The sequence below is a fragment of the Nematostella vectensis genome, chromosome 7 (genome assembly GCF_932526225.1).
Source record: "Nematostella vectensis chromosome 7, jaNemVect1.1, whole genome shotgun sequence".
NCBI classification, from domain to species: domain Eukaryota; kingdom Metazoa; phylum Cnidaria; class Anthozoa; order Actiniaria; family Edwardsiidae; genus Nematostella; species Nematostella vectensis.
Genome location: NC_064040.1, coordinates 7,819,257 through 7,844,578, shown reverse-complemented (window position 1 = coordinate 7,844,578; position 25,322 = coordinate 7,819,257). Strand labels below are relative to the sequence as shown.

At 39.5% G+C, this 25,322-nt stretch overlaps 1 protein-coding gene across 2 annotated transcripts in view; it reads left to right on the top strand.

Annotated features, from left to right (window-relative positions):
- LOC5520802 (transcription initiation factor TFIID subunit 1) overlaps positions 1-25,322 on the top strand; it is a 36,557-nt gene that overhangs the window by 1,111 nt on the left and 10,124 nt on the right. The window contains exons 2-30 of one of the 2 annotated variants that reach the window (XM_048729873.1): positions 4,164-4,278; positions 4,860-4,973; positions 5,480-5,536; positions 5,766-5,927; positions 6,596-6,861; positions 8,229-8,426; positions 8,953-9,172; positions 10,218-10,429; positions 12,044-12,172; positions 12,792-12,851; positions 13,244-13,313; positions 13,772-13,821; positions 15,384-15,557; positions 16,123-16,296; positions 16,642-16,749; positions 16,979-17,064; positions 17,649-17,763; positions 18,068-18,209; positions 18,708-18,838; positions 21,043-21,123; positions 21,313-21,462; positions 21,716-21,847; positions 22,267-22,345; positions 22,681-22,777; positions 23,221-23,344; positions 23,814-23,888; positions 24,406-24,421; positions 24,666-24,748; positions 24,934-25,067. In XM_048729873.1, the coding sequence (XP_048585830.1) occupies positions 4,164-4,278; positions 4,860-4,973; positions 5,480-5,536; positions 5,766-5,927; positions 6,596-6,861; positions 8,229-8,426; positions 8,953-9,172; positions 10,218-10,429; positions 12,044-12,172; positions 12,792-12,851; positions 13,244-13,313; positions 13,772-13,821; positions 15,384-15,557; positions 16,123-16,296; positions 16,642-16,749; positions 16,979-17,064; positions 17,649-17,763; positions 18,068-18,209; positions 18,708-18,838; positions 21,043-21,123; positions 21,313-21,462; positions 21,716-21,847; positions 22,267-22,345; positions 22,681-22,777; positions 23,221-23,344; positions 23,814-23,888; positions 24,406-24,421; positions 24,666-24,748; positions 24,934-25,067 (3,554 nt within the window). Of the gene's footprint in view, positions 1-4,163; positions 4,279-4,859; positions 4,974-5,479; positions 5,537-5,765; positions 5,928-6,595; positions 6,862-8,228; positions 8,427-8,952; positions 9,173-10,217; positions 10,430-12,043; positions 12,173-12,791; positions 12,852-13,240; positions 13,314-13,771; positions 13,822-15,383; positions 15,558-16,122; positions 16,297-16,641; positions 16,750-16,978; positions 17,065-17,648; positions 17,764-18,067; positions 18,210-18,707; positions 18,839-21,042; positions 21,124-21,312; positions 21,463-21,715; positions 21,848-22,266; positions 22,346-22,680; positions 22,778-23,220; positions 23,345-23,813; positions 23,889-24,405; positions 24,422-24,665; positions 24,749-24,933; positions 25,068-25,322 lie in introns of both variants that reach the window. The other variant, XM_048729872.1, reaches the window with a different exon arrangement.

The following is a 25,322-nucleotide window of genomic DNA, read 5'->3' as shown; positions in this document are numbered from 1 at the left end:
AAAATTGTTATTTCTTAAAAAAATATTTGGTTCACGGTCCTCAATGTGCTATCACTTAGGGGTAAATTTATTTAACACCAAAAGTGAGTCATATTGTATTAAACATATAATTTTTTTTAAATGTATTATTTTATTTAAGTGCCAAGTAAAAAACAACATTTATGTATTTTGAAGTCAAATAAAAGGGCTATAGAATTTCCAGACTTTGAATTAAAGAGATTGAAATTAGAGCATATACATATTTTCAAGATCAACAACACATACTAGGTTTAAACAATTCTCTAGGTTTTATTGAAAATGAAAAAAAAAATGACATTCAATGAGGGTAAAAAGATTTTTTAGGGAAAAAATAAAACTTATCTAAAGGAAGCAACAAAATGCCAAAATGATAAGCACCAAAATAATTTCCATAGATATGCAAATCTTACACAACGTCTAAACAGATACCTCTAAATAGATACCAAAGACAAAGTAGCAGGCTTTTAACTTTGTTGAAGTCGACTTTGTAAAAATGATATGTCATTGGAAGTGTTCAATATTAGATTTGTAGAAAACGATCTCCAACAATTGTTTTAAGCTACATCCACTTTAAAAGAGATAAGCAATAAAGGTAAATACCTCGAGTAAAAACATGAGTGTCCAGAGCACTTTTAATGACGTCTTGAAGTAAACTGTATAAGTCTAAAACAGTCAGCACATAATTCTTGATTATAACTTTAACCTATTTTAGAAAAACGATGGGATAAATTTGAAGTCTATTAACCAAGGTTGGCGACAATGAGAAAGACCAAAAATGATTTAAACAAGGAAATGCAGAAGCAGGGTTTTATTGGGGTTTTCATCTTCACTTGTAGAGACATGTATTTAAAAAAAATTTGCTGCAACAAGTATTTGGACACGATTTGATAAAAAAGATTCCAAGACCTTCGCTATTTTGGAGCAGCTCAAGACTTGGAGCAGTAAATACTTTCAAGGAAACTGCTTTAAAGAAGGGCTGGACAGCCTTTTTAATGATGATTTTGAGAAAAAAAAGCTAAACTACTAACTCTGAGACAATTGTATCTCTCTGTTTAAGGTGACAACGCCAAAAAAATACAACTTAGAGAATGGCAACAAAACCCTAGTCATGGTCTATCTCCTGCTCAAAGGGGTATTCTAGATAAAGTTTACAAAGGCCCCTTCTACAGCATTTGTCTGAAGAAGCGTTATTTTAGAGTATATGGTGCCAAGTAATTTTAAATGTTAATTACACAAATTGTTTTTAAGAGACAGTTTTACTAAAAATCCAATCACATACTTTCACAAATCTTGTGATTTGTTTGATTTGTTACTTGCAATCTTACCGGTGATAGACAGCACAATACCGGCTTTTTGAACACTAAAAAGGTTGCTTTATCAAATATTTTGGCATATAAATCGAAGGTAGAAGGCGATTGGTTTTTTTACTTCTTTTTCGGGTATGAGTGCCCTAATGAACAAGCCATTTCATATCTTTAGAGACTTAGACTATAAAGGTAGAACATCCAAAGGTTCGTGAGGAAACGCAGGGTCTGTTGCAATGACCACAGAAATTTAATATATAAAATATCGGCATTACTAAAAAGCGGAACCGCCGGAACAGGTGGAACCAGTATATTTCCCTTAGTTATAGGGGTAGGGATGTCATACTAGGATCACCATTTATTTCCTTTCTAATCCGAACAAAAAAAAACATTCTGTTGTGAAATGTTAATACAACATCAATAAGCGCAGATGTGATATGTTATTTCACATATATTTGACATTCTGTCATATGCAATTTGTATCCATTTGTATTGGATGTCTGTTGAAAGTTCCGAATAAGAAACAAAAAATAAATCCTTGTTTAGACGCGCATCTTGTTAGTAGCGTTGTTCATAGCGTCCTGTTAGAGATAACGCCAAATATCATACTGTAATACTGCAAGCGTGCAAAGGGCACGATTGTAGCTGGAATTTACAGCATTACGGAACCGGCGGAACCAATATATTTTGCTTAGTTATAGGGGTAGGGATGTCATACTAGGATCACCATTATTTCCTTTCTAATCTGAACAAAAAAAAACGTTCCGTTGTGAAATGCTAAGACAATATCACTAAGCGCGGATTAGTAACAAAAACACCCTTGTTTTAGAAGCGCGTCTGGTTAGAGGTAACACATGCAAGCGTTCATAGTTTAGCCTTCGTAGGTTTTGCGTTCCGATTTCCGTTGAAGTTCCGAATAAGAAACAAAAAAATCCTTGTTTAGAAGCGCATCTTGTTAGTAGCGTTGTTCATAGCGTCCGGTTAAAGATAACGCCAAATATAATACTGTAATACTGCAAGCGTGCAAAGGGCACGATTGTAGCTGGAATTTGTTACTAATAAATTACCCACTTCTTTATATGTACATGTGCTGAATGAATACAATCAAAATACAATCTGAAACAATTGTAAGTGATTTTAAAGTACTTTGAAGTACTTTGAAGATTTCAAAGCAATTCAAAGTTTAAGATCTGGCCCCACACACTTGGGATATCTGGAAATATTATGCAATTATAGCCTAGCCAAGGTTGCCGTTGTCAATCAAAACTTTAGATAACATCACTTTACTAGTTACAGTTACTCAAGTTAAATAGTGAGCGTAAGGTATAGAGGTAGGGATGTACAAGGATTACGATTTATTTTCATTCTAATCTCGACAGAAACCCGAATCCGGGCTTTTTTTTCTCTCTCTGTCCAAACTTGACTGGTGGTTTGTCTTAATACTTTCCTTTATATTGCCACTACCGACTTTGATCAGTAACAGGTTCTGTCAGTAGGTAGAGGCGATAATAGCGGCGATTGATAATTCAATTGGCTTAATAGCTTTAGGACCACTCTTTGTACTGTAACGTACTGTGCACAAAACGCAAGGCGAGGCAATTAAACATTCCGTTGTGACTTGCCAAAATAATTTCAGTAATGGCTAGTGCGCTACGTTATTTCATGAATATTTGACATTCATTCATATGCAATTTGTATCCCATTTGCGTTGAAGGTTTCGGATCGTAGCGTTAGTAGCGTTGTTCATAGTGTCCTGTTAGAGATAACGCCAAATATCATACTGTAATACAGCAAGCGTGCAAAGGGCACGATTGTAGCTGGAATTTGTTACTAATAAATTACCCACTTCTTTATATGTACATGTGCACACATGAATACTGTACAATCAAGATCCAATCTATCAAAAGGGCTGAAAGAATTGTTAGTGATTTTGAAGTACTTTGAGATCTGGCCCACACACACTTGGGATATCCGGAAATATCATGCAATTATAGCCAAGCCAAGATTGCCGTTGTCAATCAAAACTTTAGGTAACATACAGTATGATATTTGGCGTTATCTCTAACAGGACACTATTAACAACGCTACTAAGACGTGCTTCTAAACAAGGATTTTCTTATTCAGAACTTTCAATGGAAATCGGAACGCTAAACCTACAAAGGCTAAAACTACGAACGCTTGCATGTGTTACCTCTAACGAGACGCGCTTCTAAAACAAGGGTTTTTATCACTAATCCGATACAAATGGATACAAATTGCATATGACAGAATGTCAAATATGCGTGAAATAACGTAGCACATCTGCGCTTAGTGATGTTGTCTTTGCATTTCACAATGGAATGTTTTTTTTTGTTCAGATTAGAAAGGAAATAAATGGTGATCCTAGTGTGACATCCCTACCCCTATAACTAAGCGAAATATACTGGTTTCGCCGGTTCCGGGGGTTCCGCTTTTTAGTAATGCCGATGAAATATTGGTATATGGCTTGTGTTTGACTTGTAAAGTGACACAACTTCACGAGGCAGTACTGTGCAAATGAATTGGTCCCATGTTGAGGTTTATGTGTTAAAGCAAAGAAATATTCCTCACAAAATATTAAATTATATTAACTATAAATATTAACTCAATTATGCAAGCCAATAAAATGTCTATCAAAGCCTTCGTAAATTAGCATTACTTCATAAATTAGTAAATACTAGTATTTTTTTTACATACCTCCCAGCTAGTGAATGAGTATTATGTATTTGCTTATTCTTTCAATCTCCCACAAGCTATTTTCCCAGGATGAATCTGGTAACACTATATTATTAAGTCTTTCTACTTTATGCTTGGTCTCTGTAGGATTCCCGCCGCCATCTATCCCAGCTAAGTGCCTTGGGAGATATTGGAAATCTTGTGAAAGACATAACAGATGATGCTACCATCAGGCCAGATACCCAAGATGACTCAAATTCAGGTAATTAACGGAGCACAGATTAATTTTATCCTAATTTTTTTTCCTTATTAGTGGTTTCTTCAATACCAGACAGAAGAGTTTCAATAGATACAACTCGTTTCGTCTGATAAAATGTGCATACACAAGCTTTTGGCAAACAGGTTTTTTTTACTTTTGTATGTACGCTAGGGATATTAATGCAGCCTTACAATTTTAAATAAAGATGGATGCAAATATAAATAAAAAATGTCACTGTAATATATGATTATATGTGCAATTAAACTAACATCAGATTTAAAAAAAGATCTGGGGCCAGTTCCTGAAAGAGTGCTAATCCGGGCCTAAAAATTTAATTGCAGGTTAAGGTTTGTCTTATCGGCTTTTCAGGAACCGGCTCCTGTAGAATGGTATATAAAACAGTTATTAAGAAAAAAACTTGGTCTTTACCTGATGTGAATTGTTCCAAACCTTTTTTTCTTTTTTTTTGCTAATGTTGAAGCTCTCTAATCATGATTCAAATTTGTAACTACAAAGTCTATTTAGAACTTTCTATAAAACATGTTGAACATCTTTAACATGGAATATGTGTTTAATACACTCAGGTTGGATACAAAAGGAATCTGATGCTATGGATTATAGTGATATCAGTGAGCTGGCAGAGGAGGAGGAAACCAAATATTACAAGCAAGCAGTTTCCTATGCTTCTAATAGATCTGGTATGTCATCCTCAATACTACTGTAAGCATTGAAGCATGCTGTTCAAACTGTAATTTTATTCATACAGGGAGTGTTCATTAAATACACCGAGGGGGGAGGGAAGATACAGTATTTAGAGGGGGGCTCTGAAAAATTTTTAACCAACAAAAGGGGAGCTCCCAAAAAAGGGTGGAGTCTGAATTTTAAAGGACCTGTTCTTTTCAATTTTAATATTTTACTGATATATGTTCTATTTTTTTTACTAGTATGATCTAATATTAAGCCAAATTACCACTTAATGAACACTCCCATATAATATGGGTCACACAAGAACTTTTTTATTAGGGCTGAAATGTAAACAAACAAGTGGATGAGTGATACTAGCATACTGTTCTTCAAATTTTAATGTAGTCTTCATCACCTAATTTCACTTCAGCCCAAATGATCTATAATTAAACACATTTTATAGACTGCCTTTGTATTTTTTGTTTGCCTGTCTTTTAATCGATTATCTTGGTATATTCAGCTGATGAGGAAGATGATTATGATGCAGATGATGAGACCCCGCCCCCCTCGACATCAGGTACTTTCCTAACTTCGTTTTTTTATGGTCCTTACGACCATTTAGTGAACATTATTAATTGTTGTATTTGATTGTTATTCTTTGCATGTGACAAAATATTAGCGGAATTGTACCATCTATTAATATCTGTTCTTCATTGTCTATAATGCCCCTTTTAATCATGTGTCCTTCTTTGCCTTTGATGTTTTATACTGCATCTACAGTAATCATGTGTCCTTCTTTGCCATAGATGCCTCATTCATCTTACCCACCATCGCCCCTGCTGCCAGCACATTATCTAAAGAAGAGCAGGACAGATTAGCGATGCCTCCCCCATCCCTACCCTCAGGGGGGTCAGGAGAGCCTCCTACTGAGCAACCATCACCACCCTTGCCAGGTCCCCTTGCTGCTGGTAAGATGGCCATGGTCTGATATGGTGTTGATAAGATGGTGAAGATAAGTAGAATTGTGGAGGTGGTGGTGATTATGATTATTATTCTGGTGTTTGTAGTGATAGTGTGTGGTGGTGGTGGTGGTAGTAGTGATGGCGATGTTCATGGTGATGGTGGTGGTAGTGATGCCTATGGTGGTGGTGGTAGTGATGGCAATGGTGGTGGTTGTGGTGGTGATGGCGATGGTGGTGGTGGTGGTAGTGATAGTGATTTTGGAGATGGCGGTGGTGATGGTGATGGTGGTGGCGGTGGTAGTGATTTTGGAGATGGCGGTGGTGGTGGCGGTGGTGATGGTGGTGGTGATGGTGGTGGCGATGGTGGTGGCGATGGTGATGGTGATTATGGATATTGTGTTGGTGTTGGAGGTGGTGGTGGTGGTGGTGGTGGTGGTGCTGGTGGTGGTGGTTGTGGTTGTGATAATAGTGGTGATGGTTTTGATTATAATGTTAGTTCTGTCGGTGATGGTGGTTGTGCTAGTGATGTTATTTGTGGTCGTGATTTTGGTGTTGATGATTGTGTTTTTACAAATGATGACAAAGGTAATAATGGCACCTCTGCTTGTGATTAAAATAATTCTCTGATATAATAATGAAAATTGATTATTGACTCTGTTTTTCATTCCATCAAGCCATAAAAGTTGAAGACAGGCTGCTGCGAACATCCAAGGGGCAGACTGTCACCGAACTATTTCCTGAGTTCAAACCTGGCAAAGTGCTACGATTCAGTCGGCTGTTTGGACCCAGCAAATCCTCTTCACTTCCCCAACAATGGCGTAATGCAAAAAGGAGAAAGAAGAAGAAGAAAAAGCATGGCGAAGAGGATGTCCCAGCGAACCCCATCCGCCCCTCTACCCCTCCCCTGCCACGCCCTGAAGATTGCATGTCGGATGATGAGGTAGTTACAGCACTGTGTACAGAATTGAGTAGAATTTCTTTTTGTCTGAAATGTGATATTTTCAAGGGTATATGTAGGGGTCTATTTTATGACATAATAACCAGTATTATTATCTGGCTACAATAGTACACACACTTTAATTGGCTGTTGAGCGGGCTGGAATCCTACAATATTAGCCGTGGGCAGTTTTGGATATTTTTTTGCAGCGGGCTTTGTTTACATAGCCGAGTGAGTTTGCACCATAAAAAAAAGAAACAGGTCTTAGAAGTTGACAAGATCCTGACAAGAAAATTTTGACAAGAAGAATAACAGTCTGATGAGTCGTCACCGATAGCCAAGAAATACAAAGCTTATTTATATTGGACAAACAAACAAAAGAATAAATAACGAGGGGTGCAATACCCTAAAGAGTCTGAAGCTTCTTTGTAATTACAATATTTCCATCAAATCACTATAAAGCAGCACAAAGTGTTTGGTGTTTTCTTTTACCTCAAAAGTTTGTTCTCTACATACAATGGAGTTTCACACCAAACAGCTTTCTTTCTCATTGTTTGGATCCATAGCACCTCCTCCTGTAGCTTCCAAAAGGTGAAAATAGAAATAAATAGCCCATAGAGTTGAATTTATATATCACATTGCTTGTAACAACAATGCAATCTAGCTGAACAGTTAATAAAACCAAGTAAACCTTTTTTTTACTTTGCTTTGCATTTATTTGGGCCCACAGATCATTCTTCTTTTTAAGTTTGAAGGGCTCTTTAAACCAACATCTATTCTCCAAGGTCTATTTTTACAGTATGTTGTACCTGTGGCTTTGGGGCAGTACATTCAAGACCTCGGTCTGATATTCCTCCGTACAGACCTCACGATTAGTTAAAAAGTGGTTAATATCTTGGGAGCCGGTTGCTCTGAATGGTACTGAAAAGTGTGTCATTCAACCTTGACGCTTCCTAGAGTGTGTTGTGGGATTCCCACAGGTCTGGCATTATGCCATCTCCTGTTCTCTTTCTCACAGACATTAACTGCAGGTATTGCTTTAGAAAACTGATAACGTCAAAACACCTGGATTTTTTTTTACTTCTGTAAATACATTATGTACTAAACAGAGCAGTGATGAACTACAACACCGCTTTCAGCAACTGTAAATACAAATGGTGCAAAGTTCTACCAAACAGATCTGAACATGATCTTAAGCACTGCCTACCAGGGGATTTTGCTGCCCAGTAAACAGTTGAAAGCTGGATGAATTATTGAACATTTTTAACTAACCAGCCAGGCTACAAATTTTGGGACAACCCTGTTCATCAAAGATTGAGTTTACAGTACAACAGTAGCAAACTACAATGCAGTTAATTTTACTTTTTTAGGACAAACTCATGGCACCATGGGAGCCTACGGAAGAAGAGCTGCGTAATGCGGCAGAGATGAATGCATCTAACGCAGCAGAATACGAAGAGGCAAATCGGGCTTGTGAGTGGCGGTACGGCCCTGCGGCCCTGTGGTATGAGATGCTAGGTGTGAGTGAGGATGGATCAGATTTGGATTATGGATTTAGAGTCAAAGAGGTTGGTAACTCAGTTTGGAAATTTTTTAGATGCAGCCAGAAATCATAAATACATATGTATATTTGAATATTTGTACATACTCAGCAAAGTTACAGTATCAATACTTTTGTCCTTTCTTTATAAAATAATGTTTTTTTAGATAGTGATAATGATTAAAATTTATTGATCTCTATTGTTCTCTATGGTCATGTTTCAAAATATTATGAGCCTTACAAACACTTTAAAAGCACAAAAGAAGAAATTATAAGGTTTAAATTGAAGCGATAAAGTTGTCCTTTACATGCAGAAAGAGAGAATAAAAAAGCACTTTATTACTGATAAACTACTGTATAATTAGCAGGGCTGTCAAAATGTGCGGAAGTAGTTGCTTGCAAATTTAGCTCTTCTATTTCTTTTGAGCATCAAAGTAGTTAGCAATAAAACGTGAAGTAGCCAGCAGAGCTTCGGCGTACACTCTGGCTGTACATGATACTGTATCTGTCTCACCATATGTTTGTAGAATGAGGATGCTATTTTCTTTTCCTAGGAGAAAGATGAGGGAGAGCCGTCGTCACCCCTTGACTTACCACCAGATGATTGTTTCCACATGGTATCTCAGGTGAACTGGGAAGATGACATAATCTGGTCACCAGAGGATGTTAAACCAAACATACAGGCAATGGCCAGGGCGGGCTGGATACCAACAGGGTCAACCAGGACAGCCCAGGCATACGCCAACCAACAACAGGCCCTACTAAACCAACTAGGTAATGTTATTATTAATGATGTTAATGTTAGTGAAAGCCAGTGTGGAAAAATTTTGAAAGCAGTGTCTGTGCCTCTCTCACAACTGTTTCCGGTTTCTGGAGTGATTTTACATTCTGACATGGGTTAAGTTAGTTTGTTCTTGCCTTAGGGAGTGTTCATTAATACACCGAGGGGGGGGGGGCTCCAAAAAAAGGTCCTCTAAGGGAAAAAGAAAGATAATTTTGGGGTTCTGTAAGGGGGGGGGGCACAGTAAAAAATGTTTACAATGAAATTTTAAGGTGTCTTGAGTGAAAATCTTCCCCCCCCCCCTAGGTGTAATTAATGAACACTTCCTTAGATCTAAGGTTTTTCAGGGTTCTCTGGTTTTTCAACCCTCTGCAAAAACTGATGTTTTCACCCAAACTGTGTTCCATAAGTCATTTGGTGTTTGAGTTGGTGCATCACTGCATGGTTGAGTTGTTTTTCAACTTGTATATATGAACCTATAGATACCAAAGCTCCTACCCAGGTGAGCCAACCTCCTCATGTGCTCACTGTGATTTCAAGCTAATAGGGTCTTATTTACTCACAATTTTGTGATACAACACTAATTAATTATTGGTATTGTTACAAGAATATTTGATAATGCATTTTTCTCAACTTTTATAATTTTATGTCACACCCTGCTATTTTGCTGCCTTTTTGTTTCCTTTGATGCATTTTTTATCTAAAAATATTAGTAAGTAAAATGATTTTTTTATGTGCAACTCCACCATGTTGTTCTTACTCTCAGGGGAGGGTGGTTAGGATGACAAATTTATCATTATTATTATTTTTTGTTGATCTAAGTATTTGATGTTGATGTAGTTATAGTAAAAGCAATGCCATAGCCTGGGCTAGTTTTTTTTTTCTAAAATAATAAAAAAGACCATTAGGGGCATGACTGTGCCCCCCAGTTTTCTTGTCTCAGATTCATGCCCCAGTATTTCGAGGGCTCATTACGGTAGTGCAAAGTGATTTTGCATGTTTAGAATTGTTAGTTCAGGTACTTGTTGTCCTTTTCAGGTATAAAGCATCCAGGCCTAGACACATTTCTCAAGAACACAGGTGCCGCCATCAAAAGCAACATTAACTCCATGGTTCCAGTCAACACAAACAAGCCAGGAGTGGGCAGTAACCAGCCAAAGAAGCCGTCCAAATGGTACTCGATCTTCCCAGTCGATAATGATGACCTGGTCTACTGCAACTGGGAAGACAAGATTATCTGGGACTCACAGGTATAGGGTGTGGAAAATGGGTGTGCGCAGGGGGGAAGAGGACAAGATTATCTGGGACTCAAGTATAGGCTGTGCAAATAGGTGTGCTCAGGGGGGAGGAGGACAAGATTATCTAGGACTGACAGGTATAGGGCGTGGCTAATGGGTGTGCGCAGGGGGAGGAGGACAGGATTATCTAGGACTCACAGGTATAGGGCGTGGCTAATGGGTGTGCGCAGGGGGGAGGAGGACAAAATTATCTGGGACTCACAAGTGCAGGGTGTGACAAATGGGTGTGCGCAGGGGGAGGAGGACAAGATTATCTGGGACTCACAGGTATAGGGTGTGACAAATGGGTATGCGCAGGGGGGAGGAGGACAAGATAATCTGGGACTCACAGGTATAGGGTGTCACAAATGGGTGTGCGCAGGGGGCAGGAGGACAAGATTATCTGGGACTCACAAGTATAGGGTGTGACAAATGGGTGTGCGCAGGGGGGAGGAGGAGAAGATTATCTGGGACTCACAAGTATAGGGTGTGACAAATGGGTGTGCGCAGAGGGGGGGACAAGATAATCTGGGACTCACAAGTATAGGGCGTGGACAAATGGGTGTGCGCAGGGGGGAAGAGGACAAGATAATCTGGGGCTCACAAGTATAGGGCATGGGCAAATGGGCGGCTGCATCCAGCAAAAGGCCCACACAGTACTGCTAAAAGTTACCAAGTTAGAATCATTGAATAGCTATTTCTAGAGTGATTCTAGTTTTATTGCCAACTTGGGTTGGAGATTTGCAGTTCTCCAAAAGGTTTGCAGTTGTGCTGCTGGGGTGCAAATATGTGAAACAGGATGTGTGTGGCATGAGGGTACCATGGCCATTTGTACTGGGAGGTTGTTATACCATTCATGCACATACCTAGGATTTGCTGGGGGGTGGGATGTGCAGTTTATGTATCATATGGAAATAGAATAGTATTTAACAATTATAGTTTGGGAGCCGGTTGCTCTGAGTGGTACTGATAAGTGTGTCATTCAACCTTGACGCTTCCAAGAGTGTGTTGTGGGATTCCCACAGGTCTGGCATTATGCCAATTCCTTTTCTCTTTCTCACAGACATTGTACACAGGAATTTTGTAGATGCACATATACATATACGCAAACTGATTGGTTAACAATTCACATGCAGTGTAGAGCACTTATTTGAAAAGACTTGCTTCTTAGCTACCATTCCACTACCTGGAATTTTGCTACAGTAAAAACGTGTAAATATGAACCTATAGGTACCAAACCTCCTACCCAGGTGAGCCAACCTCCTCATCTGCTCACTGTGATTTTAAGCTAGGAGGGTCTTATTTACTCAAACTTTTGTGAGACAGTTAACACTTATTTATTATTGGTATTGTTACGAGAATATTTGATAATGCATTTTTTCATAATTTTATGTCACACCCTGCTATTTTGCTGCCTTTTGTTTCCTTTGATGAATTTTTTATTTAAAAAATAAATTAAAACTAAACAAGTTTTTTTCAAAATCTTAGAATAGTTCTTGCTTGTATGGGGATTTTTTTCTAATTCTTATGGATCAGTTTCTTACAGTATATGCATGTTTTACATGTCTTTTCTGTTGATTGATGTAGGCCATGCCACAGATCCCCTCCCCCACTGTCATGCAGCTTGATCCGAATGATGAGAACATTATTCTTGGAATCCCAGAAGATAAGTACCCTGAAGACAAGAACTCCAGTACATCCACCACACCGAAAAAGGTTCAGTATAACATGCACCTCTTCTCTCTTCTTCTGTATCTGGACTCAAAATTCATGTTTTTTAAGCCCACATTTGCTACCAGTTTTGAAACTTTAGTCACCCAGTTCTAGTCTCACACCCGGGGCAGATCTAGGGATGCGCTGAGCAGACCACTGCCCCCTATTTCCAGATATTTGGATATTTGGCATTATGATTTCTAATAATTCAAGGATATTTTAATCTTGTCACTTGTTTTCAACCAAGTTAGTTCAGTAATATTTAGAAAAAACATCTTATCATGAATGTGACTATTTGTTCTCTTGCTTTAAACCTGGTGTGTTGTTTAAAGGGACATTTTAAGCTTCAAGTCATGTGTATTACAAAGGGATGGTGTTATTTATCAAATCCAGTGTACATTCTGGAAGCCGGTTGCTCTGAGTGGTACTGATAAGTGTGTCATTCAACCTTGACGCTTCCTAGAGCGTGTTGTGGGATTCCCACAGGTCTGGTATTATGCCATTTTCTGTTCTCTTTCTCACAGACATGCCCAGTATTGTACAGTATTGTAAAGTAGATGGTATTAACAACCCATGTCGTACATGTTTTGATATCTGTTTTTATTCTTACAATTTTTTTTAGGAAACCAAGAAGTCAAAGTTATTGCTTGGAAAGAACAACAAGAATGATGATGATGAAGAGGTACATACTGCGACTAATGGTGTTTGTTCAACCATCTGTTTATGCATTTTTGGGTTCATCCCATCTGGTTGATGGCTTGTATGTCTGTCCATCTGTATGTGTTCGTCTGTCTCTCTATCCTTCTGTCTGTTCATTACTCCTGTGCCCATTAATTTGTCTGTACTGTATGTCCATTTGTCTTGCTGCCTGTTATCCATCCAAATGTACATCTTAATGTCTGTCCGTCCATCTGTCCTTTCATCTGTCTTTCCATCTATCCACCTCTGCCTATCTGTCCTTTCCTCTTTCTGTCTGTCTATCCATTTGCCTGCCCTTTTGTCTGTCCATCTATATGATGTTTTGTCTGTCAATCTGTGTATCAATAGGCATAAAGCCTGTCTTTTCCTTAGCAGGACGATAACAAGGAGGAATCCAGCAACATGTTTAACATTTCTAATGATGTCTATTACAGCACTAAACACAGTAAGAATGACTTCATTTCTATCATCACTACTTTAATGATTATTATTTTCTTTCACACTTTGGGAGCCGGTTGCTCTGAGTGGTACTGAAAAGTGTGTCATTCAACCTTGACGCTTCCTAGAGTGTGTTGTGGGATTCCCACAGGTCTGGTATTATGCCATTTTCTGTTCTCTTTCTCACAGAAATCTATTTTTTTTATTTATTCAGCATTTACTGAATCTTGAAATATTTGTCTCAAATGGCTAAAACACAACTATATTAAACTAAAGTAAAGGGAACCCTAATTTTTTATATGTACAGTAGTATATATAAGCATAAACAATCATCCTGAATAACAATCAACTTTTTGGGTCATGACAAAAAATGAATACCTATTTTTCTGGCCAAACAGTTTATAAATAGTTGCCAGTGAAAATGAATGCATTGCTTGCTAAGTTTAATCTTGTTTGATTTTGCAGCCAACGTTGAAAGCTCTCTAGAAGCAACTTTAGGCTCCAATCTTGTACAGGTATGTGGTGTGGCATATTTGTTTGTAGTAAACAGTTTTAATTGGGCTGTAAGGGAACTTATGAAGGAACCAAAATTTTTCCATTGTTTAATGTCACAAGAGGGAAGCTGGATGAGATATTCATTTTACTGCGTTTTGAGAACATTTTTTCATCGCAACATGTACTGTTTCTGAGCAGGCCTTTCGGGAATGTATGGAAGCAGTATCTATTTATGAGCTTGTCAGATGAAGTTATATTGTTTTTTTAAAGCTACATATTTTTCCTAGAAGGATCTGTATATTTTACAATCACGTAAGAGATATTCATTTTACTGCGTTTTGAGAACATTTTTCATCGCAACATGTACTGTTTCTGAGCAGGCCTTTCAGGAATGTATGAAAGCAGTATCTATTTATGAGCTTGTCAGATGAAGTTATATTGTTTTTTTTAAAGCTACATATTTTTCCTAGAAGGATCTGTATATTTTACAATCACGTCTGTCCAACAATAGACTTTCCCAAATTGCCATCTGCTTTTCTTTGTGCCATTATTCCTTCTTAAGCAAAGCATGCAATAAAAAGGCCTGCAATACGTGCATGTGGCTACTGTAATTAATTCAGCATGTATTAGATTCTCATTATTTAAACACAAAAAGACAAACTCATAAATTCAAAATCAACAAATTTTATTTTATTTCCAACATATAAATATAAGTATATTGGAAGACTAAATGAATAATACGCAAAAATCAGAAAATCAAAGTCCTCAAATGGATGTCCTTGCATCCATAAGAGATTGGGGTATACATTTTTGTGGTGATTCATTTGAAATAGCTTTATGCTTTGCCCCAAAAGACAATATGCGCCCTTCCCCCAAAAGGGTTCTGGGATTTGTTTTCGCTCCCAAAAGGGACTCATAAGCATTGTGTAAGACACATTTCGTTACTCGTGAGGAAACCTTTGCCAAGCGGTATAGTATGCAGATTTGCGGTTGTTGTTGTTCTAGGTTTTTCTCAAACTTTAAATCCCATCTTGACAATCTTATCATTTGTCAGCTACAATCTTGGATCGCACGCTTGGGAAGCTTTAGCATGAATTTAGAATAAAAACTCTTCCTTGAACCTGTTTTAAACCTTAAATATGCTGGAAAAGAGCAAAGGAAACATTGTTTGAATGCTGTACCTGACAGTTGGCAAAAAGGAGCAAGAAATGGCCTCAAACATACAATGTAACTAACTTGGGATAAAACATGAACCATGTGCGTCTTGAAGAATTCTTTCTTTGATCAATATCATTATGGTTGCTTTGCAAATTGATTTAATTTGATTCTGCTATAGCATTAGCCTCTAAAAAAACTGCTTACATTTCTTTGGACTTAAAAAGATCTTTAACTGCCTCAAATCAATGTGAATACATATGTAAGATGTAAATTTTAGTATTTAACTAAATCCACTTGAATCTCCATGGGATTCAATCCATCCTACCATACTATTAAAGTGTCCCAGTTCTATTTTTAAGGCATAAAACCATCTATGGATAATGCTATTTTCTATGAGATATAATCAAAACACATTGTGTTTTAGCACTCCCTTCCTGCGATTGAGCTCCAACGGCCATACTTCCCAACCTATATGTCTCCTCAAGACTTGCGGCACTTCCACAAGCCCCCTCTGAAGAAGCCTCCACATGGTCCAGTTGCTAAACCAGGCCGGCATGTTGTGTATGGGCTGCTGAAACACATCAAGAAGAAAGCGAGGGTAGGACATACAATATTATACAGATTTTTCAAGAATTCAACTGACAATATTGAAAACCTTTGAATAAACATTTAGTGTAAGCATAATTTACAGAGAAGGCAATGTAGGAGTTCACTATTTTGTCATTCAGCTTTATTAATGTGCTGAAATATTATTTCTGTCTATTACTGCACTCTAGGCCTGGGGCCTGCTCTCATCATTGGTCCAGCCCCATTTGAATGATGTGCAAAAATTAACTACAGCTTGTCGCCTTTCCTAGCTGCACGTGTTTCTGAAAGTGAATCAAGCTGTTACATAGTCTACATTTCTTATTATTTTTTTGGTTATGAAAATTTCTGTTACTGAAAGCTCTGAAATCGTTTTGGGACATCCATTATTTTCTTGTGCAAAAGTCCCAGATCAAATTTATGACACCGTTGTGAATTGTTTTTCACAACCTACAGGTCTATGAGCATAAAGGGTTCCTTCTACTGTAGGATCAGTTTGTGGTAACAGATAATCACTAGCTCCAGGTGGTAGAATAACTTTCCTATTCCCAGTATAACCAAATTTTGTTCCATCCTAGGAGCGTGAGAAAGAGCGTCTAGCTTCAGGTGGAGGCGAGATGTTCTTCATGAGAACACCCAGTGATCTAACAGGGATGGATGGCAAGCTGGTCCTGCTGGAGTACTGTGAAGAACATCCTGCACTTATCATGGCTGTTGGGATGAACACACGCATCAGGAACTACCACAAACGAGTGAGGCAATGTTGTAGGACTTGATAATTATACACAGCAGACAAACAGCAAACTAGAACATGGTTCTTCTAAGAATTATGATGCTATTTGTTATCAGTTTTAGTATATAATAGGATGTCAGTAATTTTAGTGAAAACAAAAATGTTATAAATATTATAGATTTGTTTATAAATACTACACTGTTGCTTTTTCGTAAAAAAAAAACAACTTTGTTGCCCCAGCAGTCTTGGTGCTGTTTGCATTTTTTGAGGTGCTGTAAAGTACACATTTCACCAGCATTTTCTTTAACTCTAAAGTAAAGCATCTTTTCTTAGAAACTTTGTAAACTATTCCTTGTTTTCTTAGAAACCTGGCAAGGATGACAGTATTCCTGATTACAAGTTTGGCGAACCCGTCCCTGTCCATCAGATGTCTCCTTTCCTTGGACACCTCAAGCCGGGAGAATCTCTTCAGGTACAAAAAACATGGGTCTTTGGTTAGACAAACTAAATCACATAAGGGATACACATTTTTCAATGAATAGAACCAGCATCACACCTGAAAGAAATCCCAATTTCACCTGTTTTCACTCAACTCTAAAGTAATTTCATTTATGTTCTTCTCAAGCTAAACTAAAAGTTCAAGTCTTTAATTTACATGCTAAAAATTAGAACTCACTATAATTACATCTTATTATTTTTAGGCTCTAGAAAACAACTTATTCCGTGCCCCAATCTATGAGCATGAAATGCCAACAACAGACTTCTTAATTATCAGGATGCCATCTGGGTAAGAACTGCAATCAGAAGTGCAAGATGTGCTCTTGAATTGTTTGTAGGTGACCAGTTATTGATTGTATTATTAGATTTCCCATAATTTGTGGTATAATAATCTCAAACATTACTAAAGATATGGTTTTGTTAATCAAGGAATGAGAAAAATCCTTGAAACTTCAGATTTCAGACTTTAATTTACGATGTGGGAAGGCTTATCTGCAAATAGCAATGCTAGCCAAGCCAAAGCAGTCTAATAAAAATCAACAACATATTATACAGCTATCATACATTTTCTGTTTGAATTATATGTTTATAAGAAAAGGGAAGTTACATTATTTTTTTTAAGAGAAATAAAAATAGAAGAAAACATAGGCCATCATACATATATTTAGCAAGTACTGTTGTATCAGTAGTATTGTAGTTCGATGCTGGAATAGTAACATATCTCATTAAATATTTAGCTTTTGGAGCATTTGTGAGATTGGCACTTAATCTAGCATGGATAATGATTGCCAAAAATTGTGGTCCCAGGGCCTATTTTATCAATAGTATCATAGTCTAATGATGGAACAACCCCATAACACATTCCTTTTTCAGGTACTACATTCGTGAGATCGGCACTATATTTACAATTGGTCAGCAGTGCCCAAAGTTTGAGGTCCCAGGTCCCAACTCTAAAAAGGCTAACATCCATGCAAGGGATTTTCTCCAGGTAAGACAATGCAGAGTATTTTATACTTGCTTCTTAGTGCAAAATATTATAAAATTTGTGATTGACTAAGATCTTTGGATGGGTTGTTAATTTGACTTGGTTACATTGGTATGATTTTTTGTAACCTGCAGTGCCTTTTTTGTTTTTGACCTTTTTATTAAGTAAGCATAATCAAAACAAATCCATGTCTGGGGAACTTGAGTTTTTTTAATTGTCTGTCTCCTTAAAAATCCATATGTCTTTTTAGTCATTGATTTGTTATGCAGAGTGTTCGACAGCTGTGTTTTTGTTATATCTTGTGCAGATCTTCATCTATCGGCTGTTCTGGAAAAGTCAGGATGATCCGCGCCGTATCAAGATGGATGACATCAAAAAGGCTTTCCCAGCTCACTCGGAGAGCAGTATACGCAAAAGGCTGAAGCTGTGTGCTGACTTTAAACGCACAGGTAGAAAAAGGAGCCGCACAATCGAGCTTAGAAGAAGCTATTAATTGTTATAGGCGACTTGCACTAATATATATGTTACTTTTTAGGTGGCAAACAGTGTTCGCTCCAGCTTTTAGCGGGAAAATAACAACAACAAAAAGCAACTTATACAGCGCTCATGAATCAGCTAGAAATTTGTTGAAAAAGGCTTATTTTTAATGATAGATGTTATTCTTTTTTTTTCCATCGCTCTCAGGCATGACAGGTGTATCCATTTGTTTGTTTATTTTGTCTTGTTAAAAAGTCACATGATTCTTAGTGCAAGTAACTTGTGTACATTTGAAAACAATGGCGGATCCAAAGGGGTGCAGGGGGCCAATGCCCCCCCCCTTTCCTCACCCCATGGGACAGAAATTTTAAAAGAAATGTGTTGAAAATTGAAATGTAAAAAAAAAATGAATGAAATACTAGACATAAATTTTTTGTGGCTTCTTTAAGGCAGGCGTTTTTGTTTCTCAGGGGACTGCTGTAATTGGTGGGTATTGAAGAGTGACTTCCGGCTACCAGCAGAGGAAGAAATGAGGGCACTGGTGTCGCCAGAGCAGGCATGTGCCTACTACAGCATGCTAGCTGCCGAACAACGACTGAAGGTAATGTATGCGGCCCCCAATCATCCCCATCCCCTCCCCTAGTGGTGTGTTAGTGTCACTAGAGTAGTGGTGTGCTAGCTGCCAAACAACGACTAAAGGTAATGTATGTGGCCCCCAATCACCCCCATCCCCTCCCCTAGTGGTGTGTTAGTGTCACTAGAGTAGTGGTGTGCTAGCTGACAAACAACGACTGAAGGTAATATATGTAGCCCCCAATCACCCCCATCCCCTCCCCTAGTGGTGTGTTAGTGTCACTAGAGTAGTGGTGTGCCTACTACGGCATGCTAGCTGCCGAACAACGACTGAAGGTAATGTATGTGGCCCCCAATCACCCCCATCCCCTCCCCTAGTGGTGTGTTAGTGTCACTAGAGTAGTGGTGTGCTAGCTGACAAACAACGACTGAAGGTAATGTATGTGGCCCCCAATCACCCCCATCCCCTCCCCTAGTGGTGTGTTAGTGTCGCTAGAGTAATGGTGTGCTAGCTGCCGAACAACGACTGAAGGTAATGTATGTGGCCCCCAATCACCCCCATCCCCTCCCCTAGTGGTGTGTTAGTGTCGCTAGAGTAGTGGTGTGCTAGCTGCCGAACAACGACTGAAGGTAATGTATGTGGCCCCCAATCACCCCCATCCCCTCCCCTAGTGGTGTGTTAGTGTCGCTAGAGTAGTGGTGTGCTAGCTGCCAAACAACGACTGAATGTAATGTATGTGGCCCCCAATCACCCCCATCCCCTCTCCTAGTGGTGTGTTAGTGTCACTAGAGTAGTGGTGTGCTAGCTGCCGAACAACGACTGAAGGTAATGTATGAGGCCCCCAATCACCCCCATCCCCTCCCCTAGTGGTGTGTTAGTGTCGCTAGAGTAGTGGCATGCTAGCTGCCAAACAACGACTAAAGGTAATGTATGTGGCCCCCAATCACCCCCATCCCCTCCCCTAGTGGTGTGTTAGTGTCACTAGAGTAGTGGTGTGCTAGCTGACAAACAACGACTGAAGGTAATGTATGTGGCCCCCAATCACCCCCATCCCCTCCCCTAGTGGTGTGTTAGTGTCACTAGAGTAGTGGTGTGCTAGCTGACAAACAACGACTGAAGGTAATGTATGTGGCCCCCAATCACCCCCATCCCCTCCCCTAGTGGTGTGTTAGTGTCGCTAGAGTAGTGGTGTGCTAGCTGCCGAACAACGACTGAAGGTAATGTATGTGGCCCCCAATCACCCCCATCCCCTCCCCTAGTGGTGTGTTAGTGTCGCTAGAGTAGTGGTGTGCTAGCTGCCGAACAACGACTGAAGGTAATGTATGTGGTCCCCAATCACCCCCATCCCCTCCCCTAGTGGTGTGTTAGTGTCACTAGAGTAGTGGTGTGCTAGCTGCCGAACAACGACTGAAGGTAATGTATGTGGCCCCCAATCACCCCCATCCCCTCCCCTAGTGGTGTGTTAGTGTCACTAGAGTAGTGGTGTGCTAGCTGACAAATAACGACTGAAGGTAATGTATGTGGCCCCCAATCACCCCCATCCCCTCCCCTAGTGGTGTGTTAGTGTCACTAGAGTAGTGGTGTGCTAGCTGCCAAACAACGACTAAAGGTAATGTATGTGGCCCCCAATCACCCCCATCCCCTCCCCTAGTGGTGTGTTAGTGTCACTAGAGTAGTGGTGTGCTAGCTGCCAAACAACAACTGAAGGTAATGTATGTGGCCCTCAAGCACTCTCCACTCCATTCAATAGTAAATTGCTAATGTCTCCAGGTTTGTCTCCTGGCAGAAAACTCTCTCCTCAGATAGGATGAAAGACTCTTTGGGCGGTTGGACATGCATTTGTTTTTAATTCATAGGATGGAGGCCCAGTAGACTTGGCTCCATGCTATGGTTATGTAAAGTGACTTCTCCAGGGGTAAATCTACCTGTTGAAGGGTGTTTCTTTGGTAGGGGCATGCATTCAAAAAGAAATATACTTTGTGGCATTTCTTTGCATACATCACATTTTCTTGGCAGCCAAAGAACAGGGTTAACCCCAAAAACCTTCCCCTAGATCTGCTACTGATCTCTTTGGCATAACCCATGTTATTTCTCGTAGAAGAAATAACATGGGTTATTACCAAAAACCTTCCCCTAGATCTGCTACTGTTCTCTATGGCATAACCCATGTTATTTCCTTCCCCTAGATCTGCTACTGAACTCTCTGGCATAACCCATGTTATTTCTCATAGGATGCTGGATATGGCGAAAAATCCTTGTTCTCCTGTGATGATGACAACGATGACAGTGAGAACTCCAAGATCGATGATGAGGTTTGTAGTTCTTGTAATGAGACAAAACCCTGACAAACCCTTGAATGTGATCAGTGAACCACACCACTGTTAAACCCTGAATAGGGTAGATTGAAAAATACAAAGACAAGCTTTATATCACCACTTGAAACTACATTGCCCCACCCATCTCTCAAAGTGTCTTACTCACCAGTCTATGTCTCCTACCAGATCCGTATGGCCCCGTGGAACACAACCCGGGCATTCATCTCTGCCATGCGGGGCAAATGCCAGTTGGCAGTGACAGGAAGCGCAGATCCCACAGGGTGTGGCGAGGGTTTCTCTTACATCAGGGTGCCCAATAAACCCATGGCAAACAAGGTACAAGAATGTTTATACATCATGGTGCTTATGGTCTTTTAGTACGTCAGGGCACACCAATACTTTTTACGATGCTCCCCTTCTCTCACCCAGCCACCTCCCCCATTTCAACCAAGACCGGTCCTTAAACACATAGACAACTAAGTATAGTGTGCTCTGGGGGTTGAGTAAATGCTCATATTGCTCAGTAACGCTCAGAAACAAAGTTTCTAAAACTAGAAGGCGCCTTGAATTGCATTTTTATTTGTGAAAGGATGAGTCGGCAGCACAGGCAGCCCAGATCCGCAAACAGAAGACAGTGACGGGAACTGATGCCGACTTGCGAAGGCTGTCCCTCAAGCAGGCCCGACAAGTGCTGCGGGACTTTGGCGTGTCAGACGAAGAGGTCTGTATATTTCTATTAGAGGCCTTAACGTTTTTTTGATCTGAATTGCGTGATGTTTGTTATCGCACATGTTCAAAACTACTGTCTTCTTCGTTATTTTTGTACTTCCAAAGGTCTAGTCACTTGGAAATATAGGTCTAAACATGGGAAATAAATGCAAGAGGCAATAAGTTTGGGTAGTTTCAAAGTGTCGACTTCTCTTGACTGAAGACATGCTCTGACTATTACAATGCATATGCGCTTTTATCTTGTTGTCTCGAATATGTACTTAATGAGAAGGTAGAATCCATTGTATGCCGCACTACTCTTAGCACTAAGGATTTATATTAATTCACTTTCCATTTGTTTATTTTTTTCTGATCAGGAAGCTGTCTCAAAGAAAAACTATTCATGTTTATTCACTTCCTTTTTTTCACTAGATTAAGAAGCTGTCTCGGTGGGAGGTGATTGACGTTGTCAGGACGATGTCAACAGAAGCAGCCAAGTCAGGGGAGGAAGGTAATTTGCCTCTCACTCGTACTATCTCTCCCCAAAGCGCTCCTGTCAGATCACGGTTATCAATCCCTTGTTTGATAATAAGAACTTTTTTGACTACAGGCATAGTGGCCCTTACCGTACTACGTGATTCTAAACTGAGCCCCACTTGTTGTCACTCCCAAAAGGGCCCTATATTCGTTGCTCTTATCTTTAGTTGATCGTGATAATTCTATCTCGGATAACTTAATCTCTTTGTATTTCTAACTAACTCAGACTTCCTAAATACTATTTTTGAGTTATTTCAATCACTCACCCAATGTTACTTGAATTTTGTTTAAGTCTTGTTTTCCTTTCAGGAATGAGCAAGTTCGCTCGTGGCTCACGATTCACGATCGCTGAGCATCAAGAGAGATACAAGGAGGAGTGCCAGAGGATCTTCGAGCTACAGAACAGGTTCATTCATTCGTTTATTTCAAGGTCCCTTACACCCGGCAAGATCTTACTCCTCTCTTTATCTTTTGACATCTGTAGAGTGTTGTCTGAATTTTTTTTATCTCCTTGAATCTCTAGGGTGTTGTTTTAACTTTCTCTTTGTCTCGTGAAATGTTTAGGGTGTTGTCTGAAATCTCTCGTTGTCTCGTGATATCTGCAGGGTGTTGTTTAGCTTTCTCTTTATCTCGTGAAATCTTTAGGCTGTTGTCTGAAATCTCTCTTTATCTCCTGGAATCTGTCGGGTGTTGTCTACACCTTGTTTTATCTTTTTAACTCAGCTGCGTATTGTCTCAAGACTCTCTTTATCTCATGTAATCTGTAGGGTGTTGTCTGAGCTTTCTCTTTATCTCATGTAATCTGTAGGGTGTTGCCTAAGCTTTCTCTTTATCTCATGTAATCTGTAGGGTGTTGTCATCCAAGGAAGAGCTGTCCACAGACGAAGCGAGCAGTAGCGAGGAGGAGAGTGACATTGATGAGTTAGGGAAGAACCTGGAAAGCATGCTGGCCAACAAGAAGACCTCCATCCAGGTATTTACTACCTAGCTGTCACAACGATAAGTTAGCTTTCACAACGATGCGGGACGGCCATTCTAGACTGTTAACGAGCAGACTAACGCACTCTTATCGTTTTTCCTGTGGAGTTGTATGTAATGTGACAAAGAACCCTTCTTTGAACTGTGGGTGGGCTCTTTTAGATCCCGCTTCATCAACGTTCACCTGTTGGACGCGACACATTTTGAACAAGCGTACAAAACAAGACCATAACCTAATTTGGGAAAATTCCTCTTGGTAGCGTTGTTCTTGTATGTTCTTTTTGACATACAAGAATTTTGTACGTCCTTGGAAAAACGGAATTGTGGCCAAAATTCACAATTTGATGTCTCCCAAATACACTATAAAAAGTATCCGTCAAAAGACTCACTTATACCCTCTACAAAATCAAATTACCTTTATTTGTAGTTAGAGCTGACTAATTGTGGCGTTATTGTTCTTGCAGCTAACCCATGAGGAGGAGGAAGCTGAGAGACGAGAGCTGCAGCGAATGCTGAGTGAGGACAAGCCAGGTGACAGGGTAAGGGTGGGGTTGGGGGGTCAACGCGGCCAGTGTTTTGGCGTGCAGTGATCATGCAGGCCTAGTTCCTTGTGATGCAGATGTGCCACACCCAATCTTTGTGTCGTATTTACAGGGGGGACACAAAGCCCTTAAACTATACTAAAATGAATTAAATAGAGAAACTAACAACCCCTAAAATATTCGAACATGCATTCTGTACCCACAAATACAAGTGTTTGTTTTACCCTTTCACCAATTTCACAAACAAGCGAGTGTACAAAATCGTGAGTTGAAGAAAAATACGTTCCCGATCGTACACTCATCTCAATATTGAACCACCAAAAATACCTGTGAAGTTGTCTACACCCAAACAATCCCATAAAGGCTGATATCTGAGAATCCCCACACCCCTGGTGTCGTATGTATCCAATTAAAATGATCAGTTTGCCCAGCATTAGGATTTGCACCCTTTCAGATCTACTTGTAAAGTATGCAAGGTTTATGTCTGACCGGATCTCCCCTTTTCTCTCAACAGAATGGCAAACTGTCTGGTGAGTACAAACGTCCATGCAGAACACTGCCTGACCACGTTCACCTATGTTTTTTTTTATTATTGTTTCTTGCTCATCCCATGTCGATCAACTTATCCTTTGTTCCTGTTTATAAATGATAACTGATTAAGAGTTTCTCAGTTACTTGCTGAATGAATTCTTTGTGTGACTCGGCATTGAGCGGGAGCATAAAATGGCGGCGTGATTGGCCTTCTTTAAACGCTTGATTTTGTATTATTTACAGGGGACAAGTACAAGGACGGGAGTAAGAAGCCGATGGATTTTGACGACGACTCACAATCCATAATGAGCTGCGAGTCCTCCAATGTAAGAAGCACTACTCATTTAGCAGTGCATTCACTCATAAAGCGTCTAAGGCCAGGAGAAACGATTGGATGTGGAACTTTTTCAATGCTTAAATTCCTTTACATACTTCGAATATGTCACGTTATCGTAACAATCGTGTCTGTCGTAACAATCGTAAATATCGTTACTATCGCGTTGTTCACTAGGTCGGTCGTAAGCTCGTGATTCAGCGCGTTTTCAAGACACATGAGGGTCAGGATTTCACGCGACGTGAGGTCGTCAAGAACCAGGCGGTGATCGACGCGTACTTGCGCATCGTCAACAAAGACAAGAACATAAGGTTTGCCTTATGCACATTGGTCTTGTTAGTGTCTCTACGTGTTATTTAAATAGTCTGTCTGCCGCAATGATCTCCTCTTGGCAAAATACCAAGTGTGAGAAAGCATCCATTTTCTTTGGCTAATTTCGGAAAGCTATTGCGACATTCTCGATTAAATTTTGTCAAATGAAGCGTTCTTTTTTTACATTATTTTTTTTATTATTTCTCTTCCAAAGGACAAAACAATAACAAAAGTGTTATTGATCAACCTCTAGG